This window comes from Saccopteryx leptura, chromosome 2, assembly GCF_036850995.1.
Source record: "Saccopteryx leptura isolate mSacLep1 chromosome 2, mSacLep1_pri_phased_curated, whole genome shotgun sequence".
Lineage (NCBI taxonomy): Eukaryota > Metazoa > Chordata > Mammalia > Chiroptera > Emballonuridae > Saccopteryx > Saccopteryx leptura.
Genome location: NC_089504.1, coordinates 343,361,701 through 343,379,837, shown reverse-complemented (window position 1 = coordinate 343,379,837; position 18,137 = coordinate 343,361,701). Strand labels below are relative to the sequence as shown.

General features: G+C 49.2%; 2 protein-coding genes across 2 annotated transcripts; one reads left to right on the top strand and one right to left on the bottom strand.

Moving 5' to 3' along the window:
• Positions 1-1,295: 1,295 nt before the first annotated feature.
• On the top strand, positions 1,296-6,355 carry NAGS (N-acetylglutamate synthase). The gene is made up of 7 exons (XM_066364026.1): positions 1,296-2,534; positions 3,081-3,355; positions 3,469-3,682; positions 3,892-4,072; positions 4,646-4,817; positions 4,912-5,094; positions 5,873-6,355. Exons 1-7 carry the CDS (start codon positions 2,118-2,120, stop codon positions 6,024-6,026), a joined length of 1,596 nt encoding a protein of 531 aa, XP_066220123.1. The 5' UTR covers positions 1,296-2,117; the 3' UTR covers positions 6,027-6,355.
• Positions 6,356-8,237: 1,882 nt separating this feature from the next.
• On the bottom strand, positions 8,238-11,491 carry TMEM101 (transmembrane protein 101). Its single transcript, XM_066364027.1, has 4 exons — positions 11,324-11,491; positions 10,854-11,034; positions 9,949-10,095; positions 8,238-9,266 (listed from the first exon to the last, which is right to left on the bottom strand). Exons 1-4 carry the CDS (start codon positions 11,458-11,460, stop codon positions 8,958-8,960), a joined length of 774 nt encoding a protein of 257 aa, XP_066220124.1. The 5' UTR covers positions 11,461-11,491; the 3' UTR covers positions 8,238-8,957.
• Between the last annotated feature and the right edge of the window lie 6,646 nt (positions 11,492-18,137).

The following is an 18,137-nucleotide window of genomic DNA, read 5'->3' as shown; positions in this document are numbered from 1 at the left end:
CTTGTTCCACTTAGTTCTGTTTAGCTGTGTGCTCATTGCTTCATACGTGCCCTGACCAGGAATCAAACTCATGACCTCAGTGTGCCTGAATGACGCTTTATCTGTTGAGCCACCAGACAAGGCAATCCCTTTTAATTCTTGCTACAGAGCATGAATCTGGAGAAATTTTGTGCTTCAAAGACCAGCTCCAACTTTTGTACAATGGGGTTAATAATAATACCCATTCTGTGTTACCAAGAGAGCAGGTAACACCACGCAGCTGGAATTTAATTGCATTGTTTTGTTCTTGCTGTATTCTTTTTTTTTTTATTATTCATTTTAGAGAGGAGAGAGAGAGACAGAGAGAGAGAGAGAGAGAGAGAGACAGAGAGAGAGAGAGAGAGAGAGAGACAGAGACAGAGGAGAGAGAGAGAGAGAGACAGAGACAGAGGAGAGAGAGAGAGAGACAGAGGGGAGGAGCTGGAAGCATCAACTCCCATATGTGCCTTGACTAGGCAAGCCCAGGGTTTCGAACCGGTGACCTCAGCATTTCCAGGTCGATGCTTTATCCACTGCGTCACCACAGGTCAGGCCCTCTTGCTGTATTCTTTTTTTTTTTTTTTGTATTTTTCTGAAGCTGGAAATGGGGAGAGACAGTCAGACAGACTCCCGCACGCGCCTGACCGGGATCCACCCGGCACGCCCACCAGGGGCAATGCTCTGCCCACCAGGGGGCGATGCTCTGCCCCTCCGGGGCATCGCTCTGCCCCTCCGGGGCGTCGCTCTGCCGTGACCAGAGCCACTCTAGCGCCTGGGGCAGAGGCCAAGGAGCCATCCCCAGCGCCTGGGCCATCTTTGCTCCAATGGAGCCTTGGCTGTGAGAGGGGAAGAGAGAGACAGAGAGGAAGGAGGGGGGTGTGGAGAAGCAAATGGGCGCTTCTCCTATGTGCCCTGGCCGGGAATCGAACCCGGGTCCCCCGCACGCCAGGCCGACGCTCTACCGCTGAGCCAACCAGCCAGGGCCAGGCTCTTGCTGTATTCTTAAGGCTTTCTTTCTAGCCTTCTAGTTACAGTCCTGATATGGATTTTAAAAAATTTATTTTATTTAGAAAATTAATTTAAACACAGTGACATTGATCAATAAGAGTACATAGGTTTCAGGTAAACATTTCTGTAGCATTTGCACTGTTGATTATGTTGTGTGCCCATCACCCAAAGTCAAATCATTTTCTGTCATTTTATATTTGTCCTTTACACCTTTTCCCCATCTCTTCTCCCATCCCCATCCCCCACATCCCCTTCCCCCTGGTAACCATTTCACTTCTATCTATGTCCATGAATCTCAGTTTTATATCCCACCTATGTGTGAAATCATACAGTTCTTAGCTTTTTCTGATTTACTTTTTACACTCAATATAATGTTCTCAAGGTCCATCCATATTGTCAATAAATTTTAAGTTTAAAAAGTTTAAAGAGGAAAAAAAAAAGTTTAAAGAAAAAATTTAATGCTAATAAGGGGTGATTTGAAGATATGACAAAATTCTTCAAGGTGGTACTCAGTGGCCAGGGGTTAGCAAACACTAATAACTTCATGATTCCAATCTTCTTTGATCTCGGACGACAGGACAGAGCCATTCCCTCCCTCTGGGAGGGCTGGCACTCCTCCACCCTCCTTTCACTCAGCCCCCACCTCTCCTTCCAGTACCCTCCCACAGTCCGGGGTGGGGGTAAGTAACTGCCACTTGATCTCCCTCTTGCCTTAGTCAGACTCCCCTTTAATCATTCAAGAATCGACACGGCAGGCCACCAAAGTCACCCCCAGCCCGCTGAGCCCTTCCTGGAACCGGCCTTGGCAGCAGATTAAAGATGCCATCACCCTTTATCTCAGCCATGTGACCCTTGCTAATGGAATCCATAACCCCCCCAGCAGGGGCGGGGGATCCTGTGGGCCCCGCCCACTGACCCATGGTCTGACCCTCTTCAAACGCTACCAGAGGCGACTCTGAGCCCCCTGCCGCAAGCCTCCAGGGCAGGTCCAGTCCAACCCCTCCTCGCGGCAGGTTAAAAGGCCCCCAGATCCCAGAGCTCTGAACCGAAGGTTACTTGTGGGGGGTGGGGGGCGAGTTATTTTGGTTGTTATGGCGATGATGCGGCTGGCCTGGGCTGTGCATGCCACCGCTGCTGCTGGAAGGCTGTGCAGTCCCAGAGGCACTGGGGGCACCCGAAAGCTGAGCAGCGGCACCCGCCGATGCGCAGCGAGGGGCGCCAGCCCGGGGCGCCGACTCAGCACCGCCAGGGTGCCCGCCCAGCCGGCACTAGAAGAGGCCGTGGGTACCGAGAATGATACGGACTCGCCTGAAGCCAAGGAGCCGCCATGGATACCACCCCCCGCACCCCTTGCACCCCCGGGGTCCCCAAGCGGCCGTTCGCTGGTGCAGCGGGACATCCAGGCCTTCTTGAATCAGTGCGGAGCCAGTCCCGGGGAGGCGCACCACTGGCTCACGCAGTTCCAGACCTACCACCACTCCGCGGACAAACCCTTCGCGGTCATCGAGGTGAGAGGAGCCTGGCGTCTGCCATGTCACAGCGAGGGTATGGGGATTGTAGGGCGACATGTCGCTAGGCAGGCAGGAACAGCAGCAGACTGCATGCACAGCAGAACCAGCAAAGAGCTCGATGGATCCCGGACCAGTGCCCGGGACTGGGCAAGACAGCTCTTGCAAAAGTCTGGCACCCAGCCTGATTGTGGAACCTGGGACGATAATCCGCCAAGTGTGATTCGCTGGAGAAGGCCTCTTACCATGGGCACAGTTAGAGATTCAGATGGCAAGTGGGGAGCCTGAACAGGAGCCACTTGCGTCACCCCTCCCCCCAAGGTGTCCTAGAGTCCAAGGTCGCAGGGAGGAACACTACTGTGAGATAAGAGGATAGCAAGACCCAACAGGGCAAAGGGCAGAGCAGGTGGGCCAGAAATGGGGCCTAACAGCTACTAGGCAGGGTGGGGGCACCCAGAGGGCCCTGAGGGCCAGGCTGTAGGAGAAAGAGGGTGCAGCAGGAGTCAGAGTCAGTGGCATACTTTCTGAACGTCCACTTCTTCGCAGGTGGAGGAGGAGGTGCTCAAGTGCCAGCAGGGTGTATCCAGCCTGGCCTTCGCACTGGCCTTCCTGCATCGCATGGACATGAAGCCCTTGGTGGTTCTGGGGTTGCCGGCTCCCACGGCGCCCTCCGGCTGTCTTTCCTTCTGGGAGGCCAAGGCACAGCTTGCCCAGAGTTGCAAGGTGCTGGTGGACGCACTGCGGCACAATGCAGCCACAGCTGTGCCATTTTTTGGTGGTGGGTCGGTGCTGGGCGCCGCTGAGCCAGCACCCCATGCCAGGTTAGTGCCGGCTCTGCCTCTCTCGAAGTATTCAGATCATGCGACTCTGTCTGCCCTACCCCAGCCCAGGAGGCCTGAAGGAGGCCCTCTTGAACACGACGTCTGGCCCACAGCTACGGGGGCATTGTCTCCGTGGAGACTGACCTGCTACAGTGGTGCCTGGAGTCGGGCAGCATCCCCATCCTGTGCCCCATTGGGGAGACGACTGCGCGCCGCTCCGTGCTCCTGGACTCTACGGAGGTGACCGCAGCGCTGGCCAAGGAGCTGCAGCCTATCAAAATCATCTTCCTCAACACCTCAGGCGGCCTGCGCGACAGCAGTCACAAGGTGTGTCCCCTCTTTTCAGGCCTCACTCCTCACAACTCTTGGCCTAGCTGAGCCCCTCTCAAGCCGAGTGGGTCAGGAATGGAGTGCTGGTGGTGCCCAGATCTGAGCCCTCTCTGGACGAGGGCTCTGGGAGGAGTCAAGGGTAAAGGGATCAGCAAGGAGAGGTCCGTGGGGCAGGCCGGAGGCTCAACCCCTAGCCCTGGACGCAGGTCCTGAGTAACGTGAACCTGCCCACTGATCTGGACCTCGTGACCAATGCGGAGTGGGTGAGCACCAAGGAACGGCAGCAGATTCGGCGCATCGTGGACGTGCTCAGCCGCCTGCCTCGCTACTCCTCAGCGGCCATCACCAATGCCAGCGCACTGCTCACCGAGCTCTTCAGCAACAAGGGTAAGTAAGGGCAGGGGACGGGTGGGGCCTGGGTTCGAGGAGTGAGAACGGCGCGCAGGATGGGGTAAGCAGAAGTGGCCTCTGCCAGTAAGGAGGCCAAAGAGGAACTCCCCAGTCGAGGCTTCCAGCTCTTGCTGAATCCAGCAGAGCTGAACAAGGTGCGCCACGCTGGGCTGGAACGTGGGAGGAACTAGATGGATGGGCGTGACTTGGAGTGGGAGGAACTATTGAGGGTAGAGCTTGGGGGGCCGGAACCAAGTGGAATGGAACAGACTAGGAGAGTACTACTGGGTTTGGGGAGTACGGGGCGGGACTAGGGTAAGTAGGTGGGACTACAGGTGGTGGGCTGAACTTCAAGGACGAACTGCCTGGGAAATACATCCACCCTGAGTGCAACATCACTCAAAATCTATATATACCATAGAAAGAAGTTCACTGGAGATCTCTCAAAGAGGGTAATTGTTCCACCAGCCCCACCCTATCTGGAACCCCCACCAGACCGCTCAAACAGAGGAATGGATAGGACCTAGGTTTTGAGCTAAACTAACCGCTCTTCCTCCATCCCACCCTCAGGGTCCGGGACCCTGTTCAAGAACGTGGAGCGGATGCTGCGAGTGTGCAGCCTGGACAGCCTGGACAAGGGCCGCCTGGTGAATCTTGTCAACACCAGCTTCGGCAAGAAGCTCCGCGACGACTACTTAACCTCGCTACGCCCGCGGCTGCACTCCGTCTACGTCTCTGAGGGGTGAGCCTGCCGGCCCCAGAGGGCAGGGATCAAGGGAAAGAGCCGGGTACTTGGGACCAAGAAGTCCGAGTCTGCCTCTCCCGTTCTTCACCAGATACAATGCTGCCGCCATTCTGACCACGGAGCCCGTACTGGGGGGCACCCCTTATCTGGACAAGTTTGTGGTGAGCTCCAGCCGCCAGGGCCAAGGCTCCGGCCAGATGCTGTGGGAGTGTCTGCGTCGGGACCTGCATACGCTTTTCTGGCGCTCCCGAGTAACTAACCCCATCAATCCCTGGTAAGCACTACCCCTCCCAACTCTGGGCGGGGCACCGCCCCCTTCTCTCCAGACCTGGCCACCCCACCCCCACCCCCGGGGGTCGCTCAGCAGGAAGGCTAGGCAATCTTCTTTCCCTAGCTGTCCTTCCCCAGGGAAAGGCCCTGCCCACGGTAGCCGACATTGCCCAGGACCATACACGTAGCCTGAGGTTTCCTCAGAGGCTGACCACACAGAACACTCACCACCACCAACCACCCACCCCCACCCCCGCCTCTGCCCCAGCCCTGCAACAGTGGATTCCTTGATGCAAATGCACCCTGCCCCTACTCTCCCAGGGTCCCAAGAAATCCTGATTGTTCAGGCTCTACTCCAGGCCCCATTGCCCACTCTGACCTCAGGCCCACTTCATCTCCAGGAGAACCCCCTCTCCTCTCTTCCTCAGCAACTATCCCCTCACTCCCCACTACCCATTACCTGCTCTGTGGCCACCAAGTGGTGAACAGGAACCCCTTCCCTGGCTGCAATGCCAAGGCAGTGTGTGGAAAGAACAAGGGGGTGACCTCATTCTAACCATAGCTGTGTGACCTTGGCAAACTTCCTAACTTCTCTGAGCCTCAGCTGCTTCTCTGTGAAAGCATACCACCACCAGGCTCCTAGTTGCTCCTGTGAGAATAAAATCAGGTAACAGACAGCAGGTCCTAGCAGGGTGTCTAGCATGTAGGAGGTCCTCAATTAATGAACCAGTGAGAAATGAGCACTGGTCTTGCACTAAAGCTCCCACCACCATCCCGACCAGGTACTTCAAACACAGTGATGGAAGCTTTTCCAACAAGCAGTGGATCTTCTTCTGGTTTGGCCTGGCCGATATCCGAGACTCCTATGAGCTGGTCAATCATGCCAAGGGGCTGCCAGACTCCTTTTGCAAGCCAGCTTCTGACCCAGGCAGCTGATCCCCATGACCAGCACTGCAGGCCCTGGGACAGCCAGGGTGGACCAAAAGCCATGTCTGCTGGAGGCGACTTCAGGCGGCCACAAGCTGGACCAGGTGTGTTGGCTGAGTGATCTGCAGAGGAGGAAGCAGCCCCTACTCTACTCTGCCCAGAGGCGGGCGGGTGAAGTAGGACAAGCACAGGAAGGAGAAAGGTCCACCTAATATCCCTGCCCGTTCCAAAGTCACAACCAGATGGCCTTCAATTTCCAGTCTAGGGATTTGGGGGGGCAGGGGAGGGCTTTCCTTCAAGGGCTCTACTCAAGGCTAACCTTAAACGTAGTCAATTTCTGTGGCCTCTGTGCTGTTTTGAGTCTCGTTGCCCAAAATATGCCTATCTGTCTGATAGTCCACCACTTATTTTAATTCCTTTGGGTCTTGCAACTTTTCAGGAGGCCTTGATTAAAATGCAAATACTTGTCTGAGAGTCAGCTTACACTTGAAAGAAAATGAGCAGTGGCTGTCTGGGAGCAAGATCTTGAGGGCTGAGGAACCAGGGGACTCCTAGAGAGAATAGAGAAGCTAAATGAGCTGGAAGGACCCCAGGATGAATGCTCTCACCATGTCCCTCAATGCAGCCCCCGAGGGGCTCCCCTATTCCTAGTTAGGAAACACCTTCCATTCCACAGACCAGACCAACAGTAGCCCCAGCTCCCTTTCAGGCAGACTCAGAACCATGCCGACTTGGGTCTTCCCCTCTCAGTCCCCTAGAGGTTATGTCTCCAACTTTGTGGGCGCAGACAGGGAGTATCCCAAAGCTGGACGTTTCCCTGAACATTTTTGACTCCTATGACGTGCCAGGTACCATAATGGCTGCTGGGGCTTTCTTCCAGGAGGTGCATGGACAAGTAGGAGAGGGTCAATTAAGAGGCCGCCATAGCCCTGGCCGGTTGGCTCAGTGGTAGAGCGTCGGCCTGGCGTGCGGGAGTCCCAGGTTCGATTCCCAGCCAGGGCACACAGGAGAAGCGCTCATCTGCTTCTCCACCCCCCCCTCTCCTTCCTCTCTGTCTCTCTCTTCCCCTCCTGCAGCCGAGGCTCCATTAGAGCAAAGGGGGCCCGGGCGCTAAGGATGGCTCTACGGCCTCTGCCTCAGGCACTAGAATGGCTCTGGTTGCAACAGAGCAACACCCCAGATGGACAGAGCATCACCCCCTGATGGGCATGCTGGGTGGATCCCGGTCGGGCGCATGTGGGAGTCTGTCTGACTGCCTTCCTGTTTCCAACTTCAGAAGAATACAAAAAATAAAAAATAAAAAGAGGCCACCATAGCATACCAGGAGCTGAGAGAGCCAAACCCCCAAGAGCAGCCTGTCTTCCCTCAGTAGAGGGGTGATGATAGTATACATCTGGGCATAGGTATTAGACAGACCTGACCTGGAATCCAGCTCTGTGGCTGGGTTTGCCCTATGCTTGATGCAAGATGCTTACCTTCTCTAAGTCTCCTTTTTTTTCCCCAATTTATTTATTTATTTATTTATTTATTTATTTTTCTTTTTACAGAGACAGAGTCAGACAGAAAGGGATAGACAGAGACAGACAGACAGGAATGGAGAGATGAGAAGCATCAATCATTAGTTTTCGTTGTGCATTACAACATCTTAATTGTTCATTGGTTGCTTTCTCATATGTGCCTTGACCGTGGGCCTTCAGCAGACTGAGTAACCCCTTGTTGGAGCCAGCGACCTTGGGCTCAAGCTGGTGAGCTTTTTGCTCAAACCAGATGAGCCCGTGCTCAAGCTGGCGACCTCAGGGTCTCGAACCTGTGTCTTCCGCATCCCAGTCCGACGCTCTATCCACTGTGCCACCGCCCGGTCAGGCTCTCCTTTTTTTTCATCTACAAAATGTAAAATCCTCGGCTTCATTGTGGACACTTAATGTTAGTTCCCTTCCTCTAGTTGCCCCTCACCAAGGATCTCTTCAAAAACAGCTGACACCAAATGAGGAGGAAAAATAAGCTACAAGAGGGGTTGAGTTGAGAAGTCAAAAGAATATACTACAGGGAGGATTAGGAGATCCTTGAAGAAAGCCAAAGGACTGTGGGAACTCTCAATAGGAAAAAGATCACGGGAGGACCAAGATGGGGCTAACTGGATAAGGTCTTTCAAGAAACCCCAGATCAATCACAGCCAATGGCAAAGTGCCCTGTGGGAAGAACAAAAGAAGCAAAGCCAAATGTCTATATAAAATGTTTATTTTTGGAGGACTGTGTGGTCTGGTGTTTGGGAGGGCACTCACCACCACCAGGACAACCATGGAGCTGGGAACAGAAGGCAGGAGGCAAGAAGCTGGCCACTGCCTGCCCCGCCCCTTCACAACTGAGTATACTGGGGGCTGCTCTGATCTCAAGGTTATGACAGCTAGTGTTATTTCTGCCTCTGGCAATATCCTGAGAATCCACGTGGCTTCTGTGGAGACTAGCCCCTCTGCTCCTCCTGGGCCCGATCCACATGTCAACACGTATACTCAGTCTCCGAAAAGCAATGCAAAGCCTAGCTGCATCTGCCAGGTTCAGAAGGAATTTTTCACTTTTGCTCATTTCTGATTCTTAGTCTTACTTCCTCGGTCTCCCACTCTCAGTACTCCTTCCTACCCTAGCTCTGCCTTACTCTCTTCTCTGGGACATGAGACCCAGGGGAGCAGCTGGACTCAGCTCTCCTCCTAACAGGAAAAAAACCCCTACAAAGCATCATCATTAGGGGTTCCCCCCCATCAAGGGCTGAACCCAGAAATTAGGGAACAGACCTGCCTCTTACCAACAACACATACACATACACACAGAGCAAAGAATCAAACAAACTGATGGAAAAGCATAAACATGAATGGGCCAGCAATGAGGAAGGTAGAGTGGCCCTCAGTGGTTCCCTGCACCCGTTTCAACTTATCCCTGTGCAACTCAGCCATCAGTGGCCAGGATGACAGTGGCCCCAAAGATGCCCACACTCTCTCCAAGGAGCTTCATCTGGTTCCAGAACTCAACGCGCCGTGTGTTGTGCCAGTAGGCAACATTGCCATCAATGAGCAGCATGACCGGGGGCAGCAGTACAGCCAGGATCTGAGCGGCCAGGGTCACGTAGTAGCCAGACAGGAAGGCCAGGGCCAGGATGCCATACAGCACGAAGAACAGCTGGATCATGAGCTCCCCCCCTGGGAGACGGTTCATATACGCAAGCCGGTCCTCCTTGCTGTGCTGCAGTGAGTAGGCCTAGAGACACACCATCTTCTTAGGTTAAGGGACTTGTCGGAAGACCACGCCTGAGATGGCACCCATAAGTCAGCCTCTGCAAGGTGAGCTTCTGACTCCTCTCTCAGACTTGAGGCTCTCTGAAAGTAGGGCTTGCATCTTCCCCCTCACACTAGGGAGCTCTATGAAATTAGGGCCTATATCTCTCCTCGCTCTGGGAGCTCAGAAGATAGGAGGTATGTCTTGATAACCAGACTGGGCTCTCACCTCTAAATCCAGAGTTCTGTACATGGAATATGGTGCCCAGTAACTAAGATGAAGCCAAGGAGACTGGGCCCTGTTCACATCCCCATCCACACTGGCCTCCAGTAAGGACACCAGGGAGGACCATAACTGCTACCCTAGGCAGCCCTCATCAGTTCTAAGTGGCAGAGCCCCAGCTGGGTCCTGAACCTCTCTGGGAACTGGAGCCATGACAGGTACAATTCATCTTGTTCTCCTGGCTCTAAGGCTAGAGTTTGAATGGCCAATCCAACCTTTTATCCCCCAGGTGGCAATACTATTGGAAAAATACTGACCAGAGCCAGGCCATCAGAACCTACATGCAAGGTCTTCTTCTGCCCACCTCCCTGGGTACTGCCAAACATGGGCTCACAGTTTATTCCTAATCAAGCACCTTCAGCCAACAGTCCCCCCAACCTACCACACAGATGAGGTAGATGCCCAGGAAGACCTGGCCGGTAGACTGGAGGGAACGACTGCGGGGTTTCCGACGGTAGAGCTCCCCAGCACCGCTAGCCAGCACGAGAAAGCCACCGATGATGGCAACTGTACGTGAGTACATGCGGACCTAGGCCAAGGCAAGGGGACCCCAGTCAGGAACTGCACCTGCCACATATCTCCTGACTGCCCAGAGCACAGAACTGTCCTCTCTATACATCCCCTTCCATCTGATGAACCCTCTTACCATTTCCAAGTGTGGTAGGCAGGTACAGCAGAGATAGATAATTCTTTTTATCAGAAGTGGCCCAGAGCAGTTAATAAAATTGTCCAAGATCCTACAGAAAGTAAGTGGCAAAACCCAGATACCAAGTGTTGTGTCCTTCCCGCGCCTAGGCCTGCAAACTAGAATCCCAATTTTCTTTCTGCTACATAGTATAATCTATTCCATAAAAAACCCAGTGATCTCACTGTCCTGTAGTGGCTCACACATCTGCCTCCCCTACCCAGCAAACAGCCTATCTCCAAGCCCACAATGCCTGGCACAGTTTCTGTCATTTACAGGCTTAAATGCTGTACTAGGATTGCTTAAATTTCATAAAATCAGATCTTTAGACCAAGGTTCCTTTTGCCCTGAGTCTGAGATTATTAAACTAATGGTTTAAAGGGTTCTTTCTGGACACCAGGTGACCTGGGTTCTGGTTCCACCTGTAATGCTGACATTGGTTAAGTCTGTTTCCCATCTCTGGACCTCAGTTTCCACAATTTGAAAGAAAAGACTTGTGTGGTCTCTAAAGTCCTTCCATTCTTGCAGTCGTAATAATCTCCACACGCCTTAGGCTCACCCCATCACCATAGCAAAGGCCTGCCCAGGGCCAAGGCGCTCACCTTCAGCCAGTCCCCGTAGTGGACATAGCCCCCGATGTAGGCGGCGTAGGTGCTAATAGCCAGCTGTAGTGCGGCCCCTAGCGCGAACCAGCGCCGCTTCACTCCAAAAGACATGAAGCTAGCGCAAAGCACGGCCGCCCCCATGTCGAAGTACAGATAGGGTACGGGGATGTCGGGCTTCCTGTAAACCGGGAGCAGGTAAGCAACGAGGTCAGAAAGGGGTGGGAGAGAGCCCTGAGACCCCTTGAGTTCCATGCCAGCTCCACTTCTCCCGCAAACGGGAGCGAGCCCTCTCTCATAGCCAGGAGCCCCACATTATGCTCGATGCCCACCTTGCTCCGGACCAGAGTCCCTAAAAAGTCCGAGATCCCAATTCCTCCCAGCCCAGGGGCCCCAACTTCTTCCCCACGTCACCGCACCACCATTTCTGGGGTATGCCGTACCGCCTCCCACCGCGGGGGCCCACTCACCGGCGCGCCTCTGCCCTCTCGGCGTACAGCATAAGCTGGCTGAAGCAGCCCCAGAAGGGGCAGCGTGTGAGCAACACCGAGCCCAACTGCATGAGCAACTGCAGGATCCAACGTCGTGAACCCACCTTCGCCGCCATCTTGGGAAAGGGCAGTCCGCTGCAGCCTCAATCCGGTCAGGGAGGGCGGTGCGGAGGTGCGACATGCAACTTCCGGTCTCGCGGGTATCACCCTCCCCTTCCGCTGGGAAACAAGGTTCTCGTTCACTAGTTCTGGAGCTACGGAGCTGTTCTAGTAACAGTTCAGCCTTTCCCTCTGCCCATGGGGGCTCAAGGGGCTCTCCTTGTTGCTGCAAAACTGAAAACTAGAGGAGGGAACAGTGGGTTCAGGACATGAGAAACCCTGAGCCATAACTTGATGTAATGAAGAAAATTAGTCTTTGAGTGCAGACAGACCTGGGCTCCAATCCTAACTCCAACCTGTTAACTTTAGGTATATTGCTACACTTCCCAAGATTCATCTGTAAAATAGAAATGACATCTATTTCAGGTTTGTGAGATTTAAATGTGCCGCTGGTTCTAGCATCTAGTAAGGGTTCAATAAATGGTGTACATACTCAAGCCAGAGGAAATCCTCTGCTTCTGTTAAGTACAAAGTAAGGGGTTCTAAGAGTCACCTGTAGGGGTTTGGTCTTGGCCTGCCTTTCCTATGTTCCCTGAGATTTGATGTGTGTTAGGTTAAAGCTGTAGGTGGCTGGTCCCCTGGGGAAAGGGAAAGCCTCCTTTCAGCTTCTATTGGCAACTAGCAGGTCGGTGTAAACCCCCAACTAGGTCAGACCTGGAGAGAACACCAGGTTTGGACTGCCTTATCCCGTATGAGATAGCAGACGTGCTAAGCCCCTTCCCTGGTCTATGGGTGGGCACTGGGGAGAGCAGAACTGAAAACACAAGGCTGGTGTATTCCAAAAGGAAAATTTATTTTAAAAGCCTGGGTGTGGGCTGTCGGGAGCCGATCCACTAATGCTGGCTAACTAGGTCACAGCAGAAGAAGATCCACAACTGCTGGTTGACAAAGTCACAGCAAAAGAAGATAGAGTCACCGCAGTAAGACCAACAGCTGCGGGTTGACAAAGTCACCGCAAGGAAAGGCACGATACTTCCCCCTTTAATCTTTTGAATTAATCTGGCCTTATATCCCCCCTTTTTCTGGGTGTGTGCTATTATTTGTGGCACAGGGATAATAGTACCGTACTTTCCCTGTAGATTTGTAGTAATTTCTTTGGAAATGAGACAGAGGGTGTGAGTTCCACAGAAAAGCCTGTAAGCCCCTTGAACTGGGCTCATAGACATAAGAGGCTGGCTATGATATCCCTCATAAAGGGTTAAGTTTGTAGGAGAATTCCTTCTTAATCATGTTAGAAAGAATAGATTGTGACTTGTGACTAGGTAGGAGGCAGTGGCTGTGTACAGAGCACCTCTCGGCCTTCACTTAATTCAACATTTTTCCTCCTAGACTTTTCATGTGATAGAGTAAAGAAACATTCCTTTCTTCTTGCTTATTTGATCTGCAGATAGTGATACACTCTGAGAAGAATAGAGGTAGAACTTAACTAGTGTTTAAATATAATAAATAAGTAATATTTGACTAGACAATAGTATCTTAGGTAAGGTATAATAAAATGGCCCATTGTGTGGCCTAGGATGAAAGCGCAGTCAGCAAGAAAAGAATGTTTTACTAAGAGAATTGTCTTTTGACTAAAGGCAATTGCTAGGCTTTCTCAATGAGATGTTCTCATAAGATTTACATACTTTCAAAAAATTCTTTAATAATGAGAGAAATGTAGGAAAATCCATAGAAGTAATAACAATTAATGTCTTATGTTGCTACTAGGCTATCTTGCAAGTGCACTCTGTATATCTTTGGATGAAAGCTATTCTTAATGTTCTGTCAATTTCTTTATAGGCAAGCCTTTTAGAATCTTGTGAGAAAAAGTAGGACACTGCTTAAACTCAAAGCCATTTATCTGAGCAAACGGTTGTCCATTGTTAGTCCTTAATAATCTCGTCTGCTAATCTCTCTCTGCCCCTTAACTCACAACAGCAGTAAAGTTAGTTAACTTTTAGTACTAATACCTTAAAAGCTTTTACCGATGTTGTTATCACTATTCAAGTTATTTTGTATTTTGAATGATTTGCTACCTGGTTTGTAATTTATAGATATAAATTAACTGTTATCCAGAAACTTGTAAACATAGTGAAACAGAAGCAATGATTAACACCATGTAATTGTAACTCAGTGTGTGTGTATAAAAAGGGAGCTATACTAGCATTGAGCAGAGATGCCTGGCAGTAAATGCTAACTAGAGAATAAAGAGAAAGAAAAGAATTCGGCTCTCTCACTCGATTTCGCCGACGCCGTCTCTTCCTGTGGGACCCCTGGATCCCCCCCGGGGCTGGACCCCGGCATTTGGCGCCCGATACAGGGACCTACAGGTAATCCCCCCTCGTTGTCTCGGGACGGCTAGGACTCCACTCAGGGTGCTGCAGACCCCCCTGTAAGAAAGACAGGGTGAGGATAGGTGGAGAATTTCAGAACTTAAGATTTTGAGAAGTCATGGGCCATACTGAGTCTAAAGAAAGAAGACTCTTTATAAAAGTCATTAAGTATACACTTTCCAAAAAAGGAGTTAATGTTTCCACTAAACAAGTAGCTCGTTTTATGAAATTCGTACAAAAATGTTCTCCATGGTTTCCAGATGAGGGAACGCTTGATTTTGAGAAATGGGTTCAAGTTGGAGAAGATTTAAAACTTTATTATGAGGCACATGGACCAGAAAAGGTTCCAGTTGATACATTTGCTTTATGGAGCTTGATTAAAGATGCCTTAAATCCAGAACATGAGATGCATAAACTTTCTAAGGCAACTGCTCCTCCAAAAGAAGAGACTCCGTTAATTAGAAGTAAAAGGCAGTCTCAAGATACTACAAATCATGCTATGGCCTCTTTAAAATTAAGTAAACATCAGGATGATAGTGAGAATCTTTTATCTCCAAAAGATGAGGCTGAATTAGAAGATGAGGCAGCTAAATATAATAGGGATAATGAGGATTGGAAGTCAAAAACAGTCTTGCCCATATTATATCCCTCCAAGACTGACAAAAAGGATGAAAATAAGGCTGTTAAAATGTCTTTGCCTCTACCAGTACAATCACCAGATGTTAATGAAAAGAAAAAATCATCAGGGTTAACAGGGTTGCAGAAGGCAATTCAAGCTTCTTGCGACCAAGGGGAAACTGATTTGGCATTATGTTTCCCTGTGGCTGTGGCTGGTGAATTTGATGAGGAGGATCCTACATGGGAGCCGCTTTCTTATAAATTATTGAAAGAGTTGAAAATGGCTTGCAGTCAATATGGACCCACCTCTCCTTATACTATGTCTTTGGTGGAAACAGTTTCTCATAATTGGATGACTCCTTATGATTGGGAACAAGTGGCTAAAGCTTGTTTATCTGGAGGAAATTATCTCCTTTGGAGAGCTGAATATGAGGAGCAAGCTAAACAACAGGCAGTTAGGAACAGGAGGACACATAATCCTGTGATTAGAGAAATGATTACGGGAGAAGGAGAATTTGCTGATGTTAGTGAACAGTTAAAACTTTCTAAACCAGCTTTGATACAAGTGAATGGTTGTGTTATATCAGCTTGGAGAAAGTTGCCAGCTTCGTCTGGTGGAGATGTTACTGTGGTAGGAGTAAAACAGAAAGGAGATGAACCTTATGAGGAGTTTGTTGCTCGGTTGATTCAAGCAGTAAGAAGAGTTATTTCAAATGAGGCAGCAGGAGATATTATAATTAAACAGTTGGCTTATGAAGATGCTGATTTTACTTGCCAGGCCATGTTGTGGTCAGTGAGGAGAGAAGGAACAATGGGGAATTTCATCAAAGCCTGTCAGGATGTAAATCCTGCTTTTGTTCAGGGAGTAACTATTGCTGCAGCTTTAAAAGGAGAAACGTATCCTCAATTTATTAAGACTATGTATCAAGGAAAAATGCCTTCTGTCAATGAAGCTTCCTCTAAGGGAAGTCTTACTTGCTTTACTTGTAATCAAACGGGCCACTTTAGCCGACAATGCCCTAACAAGAGTGGGCAAGCAGGCCCAGGAGTGCAAGGGACAGCTCCCATAATTAATAATGCTAATAATAATGTCCCATTGCCTAAGACTTTGTGTCCACGCTGTCAAAAAGGATATCATTGGGCAAAGCAGTGCCGTTCTAAATTTCACAAAAACGGACAGCCGTTAGGACCAAATTTAGGAATAGAATGGCAGCCCCCACATAATTTAAATCTGACAAGTAATCAAAGTAGCAATCAGGGAAACTGGCAAGGGGGCCAGCCTCAGGCCCCGATAACAATTGGGGCCAGCCTGAATCCATTTGTCAACTCCGGTCTGTCTCAGACTTCACTCGGGCCTCCCGCGTGGCAGGCGAGAATTCTACCACTGAACCACCCATGCCTCCATGCAAAATATGAGAAGCAAGCCTCTTGTGGGGGTTGAAATGGAGGAATTTCGGCTGCCGGTTGTACCAGCTATTAGAATTTAAGAATGATTAGAGACTGAGATGAGTTTTAAAGTTGTGTTATTATCTGATTTTCTTTAGTAAATAGAAGGACTTAAGAGTTTGAAAAAATTACAGTTTTTTTTGTTCTCCTCTTTCTCTCAACTCATTTTATTTCTTTCCTGTTCTATGCCTGAAAAGAGGGCAAAGGGAACACCTGTTTGAATATGACTAAACAGAATCTCATAAACGGCCGTTCTTGAAACTTTTCAAGAGAGAGTTCTGTTTAGTTTCTATCCAATATGTTCCAATCAAAATAGCCCTGTGTAAAAATCAAGCAGGCCATACTCTAATCTCTAAAATCCCGGGTTTCTCTCTAATTTGTCTGATTTGTCTACTTTGTCTGATTCTTGTTTGTGTTTGGTTTTTGTTTAATGTTGTCTAAATGTGATTTTTTAAGTTCTTGCATGCAAAAATTGAATATGCCGGCTCTAATATTATAAAAATATCATCCCTACAAATTTATAATTTTAATTGAAACAAGTAAAGCGCGCTCATTTAAATTTAAATAGTATAAAATATAAATCCTAAAAACTTGTTAATTTTGACTAAACTGCTTCAAGCTTCAGGCTGCTTGCTGCCGCTGCAGAGCATGAAGCAGAGTAGATTTGCCTAACAAAGGTATAGATTTTTTTACTATAGAAAAATAATAAAAGTCACTAGAGTTTTCCAGCTTTAATGTGTTCTTTAAATTGCCTGTTAATTAATGAAGTAGAAATGTTTTTATGAATACAGAAAACTCATATACTGGAACTCCTGCAAATCTTCTTTATCATGCTTTTTACTTTAAAAAAATTCTTTTGAATGCTAATATACAGAATTATTCAACACCTGAGACACTGGAATCTGGATCTGGATAAGCCTAAACCAATGGCAAAGTGGAAGGATTTATTGACAGGTCAATGGAAAGGTCCAGATGTAATTCTAACCCAGGGGAGAGGGTATGCTTGTATATTTCCACAGGACGCTGACTCGCCTCTTTGGATCCCAGACCGGTTGATTCGCCATGTCTCACCAGAGGCCTCCACTGCCACTGCTGCCCCCTCCCAGCCAGAAGGAGACTTCTGTGCCACCCGCGTCATCAGTGACTTCCCAGCAGAGGTCATCAAGGAGCTCTCTGTATGATCCTGTTACTCGAGTGATGCAGCGATTGTCACTACAGGAAGCTAGACGACCTCCCTATCAACGGATGGCTCGCTCTACTCGAACTGTCAACCCACCAACCTGGGGCCAGTTGAAGGCGTTGTCTGAAAGGGCTGATTCAATTTGTCGTCAACAAAATATAGAGCGTAACCCTGTTAATATGTTTATTGCTATGCTAGCTGTACTTTCAATTCAGGTACTTAATGTTGAGGCTACTGAACAAAACAAATCTTATTGGGCTTATATTCCAAATCCACCATTAGTTAAGCCTGTTACTTGGGGAGGAGATGATATACCTGTGTTTAATAATCATACTAAGTTTTTGGGAGGATCATGTAGTTCTTTTATTATGCATAAAACTAATTCAAATTTCTCATTTCATGGGAAAACGGATAAGGTACCTATATGTTTTATGTTTAATAATACTCACAAGATTTCTGGGTGTTTTCCTACTACACTTAAGACTATTTTGACTGACTCTCCTAAAAGTAATAAACCTGGACACATTACAAGAGACTTATGGTCTCTCACAATTTTAATGCCTGGAGGCCCTGACACCCATGAGTATAATCCTGTTACATTGCCTCCTAAGGGATTTCACCCATGTAAACTTTATCCTCCAAAAAAGGCAACTCAAGAGCCTTACTGGTGGTCTGTAGAGAATAGATTTGGTTTTCCCCCATGGCAAGAATGTGCATATTACAATTATATGAATTATACTGCATATGCTGTTAATTTCACTGTACAAGATTGGTCTAGTCCTTATTCTGAATATGATTATAGAAAATTAGTACAGAAAATGAAAGACGATTACAGTTGGTCAGATAAATATAATCCTTTAAATAAAATCGTCACACGTTGGCAGTCTGCTGGATGGATACCTGCACAGCTGACTTATCAGGATGAATTAACCACCAGGTATCAAACAAAGCTTTGGCAGCTAATTGCAGCTGCTGCACCAGCATATTTAGTTAGGCCTTACCCTTATCCTGCTCAGAATATTTTTGTTCAGGCTTGTGTACAGGCTCCTTATGTACTCTTGATTGCTACAATAGACAG

Bases quoted from the DNA above. Each gene is read 5' to 3' on its own strand.
- NAGS (XM_066364026.1), top strand. From the start codon at position 2,118: ATGGCGATGATGCGGCTGGCCTGGGCTGTGCATGCCACCGCTGCTGCT. The intron at 3,356-3,468 runs GTTAGTGCCGGC...TCTGGCCCACAG, and splicing joins GAGCCAGCACCCCATGCCAG to CTACGGGGGCATTGTCTCCG. The intron at 4,073-4,645 runs GTAAGTAAGGGC...TCCCACCCTCAG, and splicing joins CGAGCTCTTCAGCAACAAGG to GGTCCGGGACCCTGTTCAAG.
- TMEM101 (XM_066364027.1), bottom strand. From the start codon at position 11,460: ATGGCGGCGAAGGTGGGTTCACGACGTTGGATCCTGCAGTTGCTCATG. The intron at 11,035-11,323 runs GTGAGTGGGCCC...CCCGGTTTACAG, and splicing joins GAGAGGGCAGAGGCGCGCCG to GAAGCCCGACATCCCCGTAC. The intron at 9,267-9,948 runs GTAGGTTGGGGG...GTGTGTCTCTAG, and splicing joins GCATCTACCTCATCTGTGTG to GCCTACTCACTGCAGCACAG.